Source organism: Sinocyclocheilus grahami, unplaced genomic scaffold (assembly GCF_001515645.1).
Source record: "Sinocyclocheilus grahami isolate Dianchi unplaced genomic scaffold, SAMN03320097.WGS_v1.1 scaffold2589.1, whole genome shotgun sequence".
Lineage (NCBI taxonomy): Eukaryota > Metazoa > Chordata > Actinopteri > Cypriniformes > Cyprinidae > Sinocyclocheilus > Sinocyclocheilus grahami.
The window spans coordinates 31989-45112 of NW_015507768.1; the positions used below are offsets into that span (position 1 = coordinate 31989).

The 13124-nt window shown below is 39.2% G+C and overlaps 2 protein-coding genes across 2 annotated transcripts in view; both read right to left on the reverse strand.

Moving 5' to 3' along the window:
- LOC107575353 (B-cell receptor CD22-like) overlaps positions 1 to 6668 on the reverse strand; it is a 33085-nt gene extending 26417 nt beyond the window's left edge. The window contains exons 1-3 of the mRNA XM_016261746.1: positions 6608 to 6668; positions 5571 to 5915; positions 5224 to 5472 (exon numbers count right to left, since the gene is read on the reverse strand). Coding sequence (XP_016117232.1) covers positions 5224 to 5472; positions 5571 to 5915; positions 6608 to 6668 — 655 coding nt within the window. The remainder of the gene's footprint in view (positions 1 to 5223; positions 5473 to 5570; positions 5916 to 6607) is intronic.
- A 3914-nt stretch (positions 6669 to 10582) lies between these two features.
- Positions 10583 to 12775, reverse strand: LOC107575354 (GTPase IMAP family member 8-like). The gene is made up of 4 exons (XM_016261747.1): positions 12763 to 12775; positions 12222 to 12338; positions 10924 to 11562; positions 10583 to 10782 (listed from the first exon to the last, which is right to left on the reverse strand). The coding sequence occupies exons 1-4, from the start codon at positions 12773 to 12775 to the stop codon at positions 10583 to 10585; spliced, it is 969 nt and encodes a 322-aa protein (XP_016117233.1).
- Between the last annotated feature and the right edge of the window lie 349 nt (positions 12776 to 13124).

Consider the following 13124-nt stretch of genomic DNA (forward strand, 5'->3'; position numbering starts at 1 on the left):
GCTACTTGGACGATCTGATGGTTTTTGCTTCAAGTGAGCAGGGAGCTCTTAAACAACTAGAACTGGTTTTCTCACGCCTGTCTAAGCACAACTTAAAGCTAGCACCCAAAAAGTGCAAGTTCCTTAGAAGATCTGTTAAGTTCTTGGGACATGTTGTCACTGAGAATGGTGTTCAGACTGACCCAGAAAAAGTTAAAGTGATCAGTGATATCCAGACTGTTGATCTCATGGAAGATGATGGTATAACCCCTTCTCAAAAGAAGATCAGATCTTTCCTGGGTATGATTTTATATTATCAGCATTTCATTCAGGACTGTTCTGCTAAGGCAAAACCTCTGTTCAGTCTCCTGTCAGATCAGTCACAGAATAAAGCTCACAGGAAGTGTGGTCGTATGAAAAAAACCATTCAGTGTCGTCAAACTTTCACCTGAGGATTGGACTAGTGAATGCCAAACCACTTTTGAAACTTTAAAGCAAGACCTACTGCATAGGAGCGGTGTTATCTCAAGTACCTTCTGGTGAGAAAATTGCACGTCCAGTTGCTTTTGCAAGCAAAACACTCTCTAAGTCCCAGATGAACTACCCAGCACACAGACTCGAATTTCTGGCTTTAAAGTGGGCCATTTGTGACAAGTTTAGCCATTGGCTAAAAGGGAGACATTTCACAGCATGGTCTGATAATAATCCCTTGACCTATATTCTAACCAAACCCAGATTAGATGCGTGCGAACAGCGATGGGTGGCGAAGCTCGCTGCATACGATTTTGACCTGAAGTACGTGCCAGGTACGAAAAACGTTGTTGCAGATGCCTTAAGCAGAGAGCCCTTTGTTAAGTCTTGTGTCAGCCATCGTCTGTTGAAAGAACCATATGTTTCTCTTCTGGATGAGGTCAATGGTGTTGTTACTGGTACCGTTCAAGATGCCTTTCGTGTCTCTAACCAGTGTCAGAATGTGCAGGCTACCAGCGATGGTGAAACGGAGAAGGAGCCACAGGATGATGCGAATGACTCATGTCCTGGATCTTTTGACGCTGCTGAAGTTTCTGCTGCATTGAGTGTTCACTCTGGTGATGAGGTTAGTCTTTTGCCCGTAGCCAGTCCAACATCACTCCAGCTTCCTTATGAAGACCCGTCTGTAGCAATCCCGTTTTCCAGACTCTCCAGTCTCCAAGAGCAGGACAATGTACTCGGAAGAGTCATCAACTATGTTCTGAGACGTAAACGTCCTTCGAAGAGTGAGAGAGCAAAGGAACCTAGACCTGTGACATACCTTTTGAAGCACTGGAAAAAGCTTAAGATCCGTAATCATGTGCTGTACAGAGTAAAGAGGGATCGGCTGATGAACAGGAAGCTTCTTCAATACGTTGTACCTGATTCCCTAAAGCATGATGTTCTCCGTGGTGTTCATGATGCCGCCGGACACCAGGGGAGTGCGAGAACTCTCTCCCTTGCAGCTGAAAGATTCTTTTGGCCGGGGATGAGTAAAGACATTAAGCTGTATGTGAAGAACTGCCAGAGATGTGTGGTTGGGAAAACTCCGGAGCCAGATGCTCGTGCGCCTCTTGAGCGCATTCGGACCTCTGAGCCTATGGAGCTCGTCTGTATTGACTTTTGGAGTGCAGAACAAACTTCAGGGAAGGTCGTCGATGTCTTCGTAGTGACTTATCATTTCTCTAAAATGGCACACGCCTTCCCCTGTCACAACCAGTCTGCAAAACAAGTTGCCCGTCGCCTTTGGAATGACTTCTTTTGTATTTATGGATTTCCAAAGAGAATACATTCGGACCAGGGTGCGAATTTTGAAAGCAAAATCATTAGAAACTTGCTTGAGATGGCTGGTATTCAAAAATCGCACACCTCAGGTTATTTATGTAACCATGGTTCCCTGAGTAGGGAACGAGACACTGCGTCCTCTAGGTTTCTTGCCATGCTGCGGACGCAACCATCAGACGAAGAAGTGAATGATGTGTAGCTCCCGGCGCCTATTTATACTATAGTCGCACCGGTAGTGACGTCATGGCTGTCGCCGGCCAACGAGTTGGTGTTTTTTCAATGTATGCTTCAGACACTGGTCACGACGACGCATTCTCCATAGCGACCCCTAGAGGACATAGTGTCTCGTTCCCTACTCAGGGAACCATGGTTACATAAGTAACCTGAGACGTTTGTTCAGCACCCCCCAAAACAGGCATACGGTCTGTATATATCTGATTACTGTCAGTTAAGTATTTTATGAAATTTGCTGAGTATGTTATAATAATGCAGTAGAGAGAGCCTATGAACAAGGCTTTACTGCACATTTGTTGTACTTTGTTTTATTAAACTCTTACGTTGATTTTCTTGGAGTAAACGGACACTAATAAAACTTCATAAAAATCATCAGTAAAGCTTTGGTCCTTATTCGGTACGGGAAAAAAAATATTAAGACTACATTTGTTCAGGTTTTAAATGGTTGAAATGCAGATAAATGTTTTATCCAATTCTGGATTAAGTTTGAGGAGGATTCTCGCAAAAATTAAGCTTTAGCGTTAGTTCTGGCAGGTCACGTGAGTCAAGCTTGCATCAGCTGATTCTCAGCTGATCACATCTACCTATAGGAATACGACACCTATCGCGGCATTCCTATATAAGCTGTATTCAGTATTATTCAGCAGCTTTTCAGCTTGCTTCGGAGCAAATTAAGCATCGCTGCTCGCAAATCAAACTGTTGCAGCGTGTTTCAGAACATCTGAAATCCACATCTAAGATAAGTGAATGCTGTTTTAATCCATATCGCTGTGTATATTACCTGGTCATGATCAAATGAAGTGTTTATTGCCCTATTTGTGAACTCCGAACCTCTGTTTATTTCATTTAGCTAAGACTTGAAATGCAACATCGATGCAATGTATTCTAACCAGCCTTTTGGACGTGTTTGTCCCAGGTATGTGTTTTGTTCGGTTTTGTCATGATCTGTGTGAAAATAATATCAGCTATAGTTGAATGTTAGCTATTAGCACACATGTATGCACTCGCACATGCTGAAGTGTGTAGCGGCGCCATTTTAGGGCTGCATTATTTCCGTTAAATATCGGTCACTTAAGTTTACAGTTTCTCTGTATTAATGTAAATGGACTGTATTAGTGTTTTATTTTATTTAATGTTTTATTTTGAGGTTTTTGCCCACTATATCACGTGCACTTTAGAGAAAATGTCAACAGCAGAGTCTCTATAATCTCCCTGCTGCTAAGACTTGAAATGCAACATCGATGCAATGTATTCTAACCAGCCTTTTGGACGTGTTTGTCCCAGTTTTGTCTGTCAGGCCCAGTAAAGCATCCTTGAGTGACCATCCACCTGATCTCAGTGTGAATTACTCCAACACACACAGTCACATATACATACAGGTAACTACAGTCGTTTTCCTCTGATTCCTCACTTGCTGCGCTTGGGGTGATGCTTCCCCCATAAATATATTATTAAGCAACATTTCTTGCCAAGTTTCTTATTTCATTCTCATTGCTTAACGCTATGTTGGCAAATATGCTATTGTCAAATATTGCTCGTTGTTTAAGGCTAGTTGTTCAGTAACATGTTGGTTTGCTAGGCACGCCGTAGCTTAGGCTTATTGGTTGTACTTTGACACACTGGTAACATTAACGTTGACCTGTTGTTTCTTCAATCAAGATGGTTCCTGAAGCGGCCGAGGGTTCATCTTAAAGTTTCGCTGCAGTCAGGTGGACACAGTCTTGTACAGAAACTGTGGTAATTTTTTTTCTTTCCAAAAAGAATACGAGAGACTTTATTCGCTCAGTGACCGCATTTGAGAAATTTGAGATTGAGACATTTACAAAGGACAGTTTTCTGTTCAGTCAGCAGCGCATTCTAGATTTTCATCTTTTTTTATTCATTGTTTGTGTACTGACATTCACAATGAGTGGTTTTGACGACTATCGCACTCCTGTCTGTGGAAGTAAAGGTAGAGGATGGGGTCTATTGAAAGTACCAAAGTTTTTACAGTTCAGTGAGCCCAATGTACAGAATGAGACACATGAAATCACAGAGAGTGAAGCTCCCTATTCAGATCCATTAGTTTGTGAGGGCCCACCTACTAGTCATGAATCAGATGCTTCAGTAGAGCAACAGGGTGTGTTTTCGTCTACCCCAATTCCTAACACACAGACCCCAGATGTAGTCACAGCAATGTCTGACATAATCAGTCAAGTCGGTCAGCAAATTGCTGATAGCATAGTCACTAGACTGAACCAAACTCATTCAGTAGACACGCATTCAGTGAGTGATTCCTCAAAAAATGTGACGACAGACAGTACATCTTCACAAATGCTGGACTTAATACAAAGCGAGTTGTCGTTTTCCAGAAATGTTAAAGAACCTCCTAGCTTCAGAGGTGAAGTTTCTGACACCGTTGACTTAAATGAGTGGATAGATATCATGAGAGACTACATTAAACGGAATAATCTGAGGAAAGAGCAGCAAGCGGAGGAGATCTTGGTCCATCTAAGAGGCAAAGCAAGAGATGTGGCGCAAGCTTTTTTCAAGGTAAATTACAAATAATTTTTACTTTTCTTAAATTGCATTGTATGTACAGTATACACTGCAACAGCAAAAACTATGAGGGAAAATAAATGTTACACTTGTTTAAAGGGGCTACAATGCTTAACGTGCAATTTAGCTTGTTGCGTTCATATTCTGGGCTCTTCTGCTTGTCTGGAAAAGTATGCTTTGATAATAAGATGTGGACAGAATGTGGCCCTCCAATATCACTGTTTTAGTATAATAGGCTTCATTAAGCCTTTTTCATCATACATCAAAACTTTACTTGCGAGACACGTTTGCTTTATCCAGTCCTAGTTCTGACTTTAATTTTTTTGATTTGATTCAGGGCGGACGTTGCTCTAGACCCTCTTTTGGCCAGCTGCCACTGGTATTTATGGTTTATTCATTATTTACATATATAGATAATTTATATGCATTTTTTATTCATTGACAAAGCACTGGATTTGTAAAAGTGACCTTTCCTGTTATCTTCTCAGCCTCAGAAAGTTTATCTTGTGTTTTAGAGACACAACATTTACATCTGGTTTTGTGTGTCAGAATAATGGTTTTAGTAAAAGGACAAGAGCTTCCAAAAAAACTACTAACCATTTATCAGAGATATGTAGCCCTAAACTCTGCTAGCTTTTCAAAGGCAACTTTAAAGACGAAAAGTCATTCAGTACTCACACGTGACACTGAGCTGAGCAGCAGGAGAGATGTAACTGTGTCCATGTAGAGCACAGCTGTATCTGCCTGCATCCTCTCTTCTGACTGACTGCAGCAGGAGTTGATTGTTTCCGTCTCTTCTCTCAGTTAATGGCTGTGAGTTTCTGTACCAGATGAATGTTGCTCTGTCAGTCAGAGTGCAGCTGCTGTTACATGTCAGACTGACATTATGACCCTCTGTCACTCTCTCAGGAGCCTCCACCTGAAGATCTGAACACAACACACACATTATATCTAGTGCTGCTGTCATACACTGATTATTATTCAACATAATGCACAGAAGAAGAGCTCAGCCTCATGAAAGTCACCTGTGACAGTAAGATTCACTCCTGGATAACCAATCCATTTTCCATCAGGTTTATCAGTGAGGAATCTGAAATAGTACATGTGTTCATCTTTCTGTGTCACATGACTCAGTCTGATGCTGCAGTTCTGCTGTGTGTCTCCCAGATACTGAAGCCTCTGACTGTATTCAGGATCCTCAGACAGATCTGGATACTCTTCACCCTTTTCAGGGTTTTTGGTCCAGAACACTTTCATGATCTTATATCCAGTAGGGTATGTATAAGTGCAGCTCATTATCACTGATGAGTTCTTTAGTGCACAGATGTCTGAAGGACTGTAACTCACACCCCAACCAGCACCAGAAACCCCTGAAACACAGAATTCATCAGGATGAAAATGTTGTTTTATCAGTTACACTGGGCCATAAAAACATGATAACTCTTTTACTTCTTGAAAACAGCAACTCTTTACAGAAAAAAGCTAATTTTCTCAGAATCTATTGAGTGATAAATTATGTGAAGTTCATCATCAGTCGCAGAAAAGCAGAAATAAAAGCACAGAGATCAAGGACTGAAAAATAACCAGGAAATCAGCCGTGAACAACATGCTGCACTATCAAATAATGAAAAACAACAATAAGAAAATAATCAAAGTTCATTTATTAAGTACCCAATGTGAGTTTTGTGGCTTTTACTTTCTCATCTCGAACCTCATCTATATGCTAGTGAACTCCTTTGACAATATTAACATATGCTCACTCACTTCCGAGAACATGAGCCAAAAATATTCACAATCTAGTGTTAGACAGATGTTTGGTCCAATCAGATGCTCTGAACAATGAGCACGTCCCTCCTAAACCACATGACACTGACTAGCCAATAACAGAAGACTACTGGATATTTATAAAAGGCACAAGCACTTTGACGTTTCTCACCTAAACTTCCTGTTTAAAAGGAAATATGTGAGAACAGGACAGAAGAAAGTGCTCATCAGCCGCTCATTGTGAGGCCTTAAATAAAATCATCAGAGTGTTTGTGATGTGAATGTAACAGAGACTCACCGTGAATCATGAGCAGAAAGATCAGAGGAAGACGAGGAGCCATTCTGACCCACATCAGCATCAAATATATATATATAATACAGCATTAATCAGCACTTATAATCATAACTTGTGCTGTAAGTACATCACCCTATTCTTAACATTCTGACATTAAGACACGTATTGTCAGGGGCTGGCGTCTGGTGTTCTCCCTCTCACCACCAGAGGTCGCCATCTCCCATTCCTCCCGGACTCTTTCTCCGTCACCTTGACACCACACACCTGGGCACCCACTCACACACACACACAGCTGTCGCCCATCCGGGACTCCATCACCTGCACTCCACACACCTGTGCACACACTCACTCTCACACAGCTGTGGCCCGTCATGAGGACTATTTAGGCGCCTTCCCCACGCCACTCGGGGCGGATGCTTAAGGTTTGGTTGAGTTGTGTTACGAGTGTGATTAATTGTTTGTACGGGACTGATGCCAGCCCTACGTGGCCGTATGGTGTCAGAGTCTGTTTCCTTGCCTGTGTCTCAGAGTCTTAGCTCTGTTTATGTTTCTGTTTTTACCTTTGTTTTCCCTGGCAGTGAAATAAACCTGCATTTGGACCCAAAACCCTTGCTCACACGGTGTGATTCCTGACCGCGCCGTGACACGTATGTTATATGAGCAATAATCATCAGTTTTCATTGAAGTACGAGTGTGTTTGTCTTACCGTGTTGAAGCTCATCAGATCAGCAGCAGCTAAATGACTGACTCTTTTAACACATGCACTTTAGCTTCACTGGCTTTGTGTGGTTAACACTGTTTTTTTTAACACAGTTACAGAAATATCAGTGTCCCTCCCTCAACAAGAGAACAACATTACTGGACTAAAACTACATAAACATAGTGATCTATTTCTTTAAGTTAATTTAAATACATTTACTGAAGATGTTTAGAGAACAGGATTGTGTATCCACACTTTCTGCTGGATATTTCACATTTATTAATATGATGTTTTTGCTCTCTTGTCTGTCGCCCCTGCTGGACATCTTTGATTAATGTATCACGTGATTCTCGCTGCTGTACAGCAGAGACTTCCAGGTTATCAAAGTTTTGGAGCCAGGGGCCCTTTATAGGCGAGAAAACTGTCCAAGGAGCCCCACATAATTATAACAGTGATCAAGCATATGCTTACTACAGTTTGTACTCTGAGATGACATTAGAACTGGATTATGTTTCATATTTCTGGATTACATTCTTTTGTGCGTTTTATTTTTATTATATTTTTTTCTGGATTCTGTTTAATGGTTAAATTATAACCAAAAAGCATGTCTAATTATTTGAAATCATAAAACGTATACAATTTAACAGTATATTTTAGAGCCATATGAAATCTGTTTTATTTTTTCTCAAATTAAGTGTTTTCTGTTTTAATCACATTTAAAGAGTATAATTAAATTGTAATAATCTAAAAGCATTTTTAGTCAATTGAATTTATAAAACTGTAACAACAATCTTTTTATAAACTTTTTTACAAAAATATGAAAATGTTTCTGAAATTCTGTGTTCTGTCTGTTTTAATTTCTCTGGATTTATATTTTAAGACAAATGTATTAAAAAAGTGGTAATCAAATTAAGGCATAAAACATTAACAAAAATCGGATCAAATGAAAATGTAACAATTCCTTTTAGTTTTTGGCTAACAGAGTGCTGTACAGCAGAGGTTAACTGTTAAAACAAGAATAAGATAGTGTTATTGCTTTAAAAATTTATTATTTCAATTATTAGCCTATATAAAAATTATTATTATCAGAGTAGCTCTGGAGATGAAGTTCATGTGTTCATGTCGTCATAAAGTTGAGATGACAGATGCTGAAAACAGTGAGCTTGTGTCGTAGATAAAACCACAGAGACATGCAGGATTCATATTTAAAAAGCAGTCTTTTGCAGTTTATTGTTCACATTTGAGTACAAAGAACAACTTTACAAAATATTCAGCAACATTTAACTCCAAGTACTCAACTGAAAAAGCACATAACTGATGATAGCTGTCATGGACTGTTTAATTTATAAAACTGTAACAACTTAATATTTTTATAAAAATTTTTACAAAAATGTACTTTTTTTTCTTTTCTGAACTTCTGTGTTCTGCACAGACTGCACAGAGACCCAAAGCTTGAGGATCCAAACACAGTATTTATTGAAGAGTTAATCCACAGACGTAGTCCAAAAAACAGGCAAAGGTCATACACAAACAGACAATCCAAGCCAAGACTGAGTTCAGGGCTGAGCCTAACAGGCTGATAATCAAAACCAGGAACCAAAGGTGCGTTCACGCCATGTCGTAATTACCATGGTTACGAGATTCCAACTTGTAAAAAGCATTCACGTCCTCGTAGAACTTGTAATTACAACTTGTGAACTGGGAGTTTTCTTAGAGCTACAACTTGTACTACTACCACCGGACCACCTCAGATTCATTAGGTGCTATGTTTAGGCACTGATACTGCGAAAGTTCAGAGGCCAAGGATGTGAACAACTCCAAGTAGAGCGTCACATCTTGTCATCGCGAAATCACAGTAATTGTGAATACAGCTCAAGACACAAAAAAACAGGATACAAAGCATAAAAACACCATAATGAGACATGCAAGACTCAGTAATGAACGACTGAATGAGCCAGGCTTATGTAGGGTGAACAATCAGGGTTAATGAGACACAGGTGAAAACAATGAGTGCTGATGAGTCTGTGCATAGGATTGTGGGGAATGAAGTCCATGACAGGGTGGCAATGGTTTGGGATGGAGTGCCCTCTGGTGGCAATCAAGGGCACTCCAGCTGGTGATCGTGACAATAGCACAGTGAAGAAAAAATATAAAATAATAAAAGATCAGATTTGAATTATCTAAATAAAAACCACACTGAAAAACTTTAGACATTTTAAACATTAGGCCTGGGTATTTGGCCGATTATTAAAATTCACGTGTCATCTAACGCTCTGTGTGTGTGTTTGTTTATTCTTTCTCTTTTCAGGCTACTTCATATTACTTTAACTGTCACTTCATTTAAATACTCGAGACTAACAGATATGAAATGAAAAAGCAAACAAAGTTATTGTTTCTGTTGTTTTTGTTAACCCATGTAACCTTGTATTGCAATAAATACAACACCAACATTTTAGATACCAGTGAAATTTCTCAAATACTCTAACTAAAATAAAGCTCAAGCATTATTAAAGACAAGCAAACAGTCAGTAACGAAGTAAGATCAAATAAACAAATTACAAACAATAGCCCTAATAAATGAAACACAACAAATATACAAATGAAATAAGCAGTGTTTTAAGTTTATCAGATACTCAGGCACAGATATTGAATAATCAAATGTAAATGGACACTGCATTATATAGATAAATATAGATGAATCTTTAGTTAAAAGTGATTCAGTCAAGAGCAGTACGTGCTTTTCTCTTTTTCTTTTCTTGTTTGATTAAAATTAATGACACAGACAGCAGCAGGTATATTAGGCTGCTGTCACTTTAAGACCTAATGCTCGGATCCAGTACTGATGCTTATATCAGATCTGCACTTTGTTGTTTATTAGGAGAGAATTAGTGAGAGAGCAGAATTCAGTCAGTGAGTGTTTTTTTCAGTGGATTTTGGAGAACTTTAATCCCTGCTATCTACAATGTCAAAACACGTTTTTTTGTAAATGTTTTTCCAGACAAAGACTCCAGCTGCTCCAGCCGCAAAACAACTCCTGTGGTTATTAGCACTGGTGCTATGACCACCTCTGCTACCAGCACAACACCTGCTGCTATGGATCCAACACTTACTGGTACAGCTACGGCTGCGACTGTATTTAGGGCTTTTTCTAATTTTTTTTAAAGGTCTTTTTTTGAATAATATTTTTAAACTTCTCATTTGTGTAGTACTCCCATTGGTTTCTCTCCGCAAAGTTTTCGATCTTCTCCAGCAGCCCTGAGACCTGATTGTGATCATCTCTATTCTGACTGTCGATTGAGTGAAATCTGCCACCGCAGCTGTGAACCAGTGACTGAAGAAAGTTTCTCTCGCCGAAATACTTGTTTTAGCTCGCTGCTTTCAGATCTCTCAGATCTCCTTTGTCCCAGGATGGTTTCTGCCACGCTGGTCTTTCCTGATCCAGCTTTACCCAGCAGCACAATACGAGGACTTTCAGACCCTGCCAAGCAGAATGTGAATTAACTGAGCGATCAGGTTCAACACTATCAATTCGATATGAAGTGAAACAGGCATAGTAAACAGATTTTATTCACAAACAGCTGTTTATATCATAGTGGCATTATGTTTCAAAAACACTTACAGAACTCTGCTCTATGGAGTATCTTTCTCTGAGCGTCCTGGTACATCTCATTAGTGTAGTGCTGTCCTCCGTTCTCCTCCACCATGATCTCAATATTCTCCAGCAGTTCTGTGACTTGATCGCGGTTCCTCGTGTCTTCATTGTTAAATGGGTGATATCTGCCACCACACTTGTTAGCAAGAGCCTGCAGATCTTCACTTTCAGTGATATACAGATCTAACGGTCTTCCCTTGAGATAATCAGCGTGAGTGAACAGAATGATGGTGTATCGAGTAGCTGCTTCTCCAAAGTTCTTCTGAATCCATCTCACTGTGTTTTTCTCCTCGTCTGTGAATCTCACACCCAGTCTGATGACCAGCAGAAACGCATGAGGACCAGGAGCAGACATGTAGACAGACCTCTCTATTTCACACTTAATTTTCCCTTCTGACATCCGTGTATCAAACAGGCCTGGAGTGTCGATGACTGAGATGATCCGCTCACCAATCTGTGCTTCTCCTCTCTCACAGGTCTTAGTAACTGATTCTGGTGAAACAGCCTTGATAAAACACTCCCTGCCCAGGATGGTGTTTCCCGCTGAACTCTTTCCTGATCCAGTTTTACCCACCAGCACAATCCTGAGTTCAGATGAAACCGATCCTGTCAATCACATGATAATGCCAGGCATTAGACAAAGCATTTTAACAGTGTTCAAAATAATTACAATAATACATTTTAAATAAAGTTGTAATATTTTAGACAAAAACTCTCTAGCACACACTTAAAGCCATAGTTCATCCAAAGATGAAAATTCTGTCATCCTTTACAGAATTTTTCCACTTTTTCCAAACTAAAATATAAGAAAATAAGAAAATAAAAAATAAGAGATTTTGAAGAATGTTGGAAACCAAACATTTGACGGCAGCCATTGACTCCCATATATGGACAGAAATACAATGGAAGTCAATGCACTGTCAACTTTTTGGTTTCCAACATTCTTCGAAATATTATTATTATTTTGTGTTGAACAGAATAAATAAACTCATCGAGGTTTGGCACAAGTGGAAGGTGAGTAAATGAAGACATAATTTTCATTTTTGGGTGAACTATCACTTTATAAGTATCTAATAATAACAAACAGAGGCACTTATTGTAAATTTAAGTAAAAAAACACCTTTCTCTTATTTTCCGCATTTCACTTCTAATCATGATTTCATTGAGTTTTATATACTTTAAACATGACATTGCATTTTGCTACTTTTATTGTCTCTGATGACATATGTCTGCTAGATCAATGAATGTAAATGTGAAATAAATACTTGTAGTTCTGTCTTCTGTGGATTGCCGTGTCCTCCCATGAACCTCTGAGTTGTGTTGTCGCTGTGGCTGATTTAGTGTCCGTCGTCTCAAAGCAGACGAGTTTCTTTCTAAAACTACTTTTCAGGTGTGACAGACGGATACAGTTAAACTTCAGCTAAGCTAACCTTGAAAAACTGTAGTTAACAACACTACAAAGTTACACAAAGTAGCTCACTACATTACATCAACTTAGGGCATGACATGTTTTTAAAATAAAATTAATTATTTTTAAATTAATTTACTATGAAGCCAGATGTTGATTTTCTGGCATTGACAATCTTCATTTGGGTGACAGAATAAAATCAAATTAATACTTTTAATCTAAAGACTATTAAAAACATAGCAATGAACCAGACAGAAAATCTTACCAAATGAATCAATGCCACCTTCATTTGATAACAGAGGAACTACGGAGAAAGCAATATATATGATAAATTGATATGTAATGTACTGATCATTTGTAGATCATCTGTGCCTATATGAAGCACTGTAAGTACTCACTTCTGTCATTCATTTTTTCTCTACTTGATTTGAGCTTCTCAGAAAGCTGTAAATCGTTCAGTCACTTATTTATCACAGCACACATGCTTTTTAAACAGTGTCTGAAGCAGTGGCGGCTGGTGAAAAATGTAAAACATTCCAGTATGATTTATCCCAGTATAACAAAAGGAAAAATATTAAGACTTGAAACATTTTAAATAAAGATAATTGTTTTAAGGGGCCCAGTATGCGAATTTTACAGAGTCAATATGCTGTTCAGGGGGCCCAGAAACCATAGCAGTGCCCCAGGGCAGAACAAACAGTCTAGATCAGTGACAGCTAGTGTAACACCGTAGTTGAATGAGATAAGCTAGAACAAATCC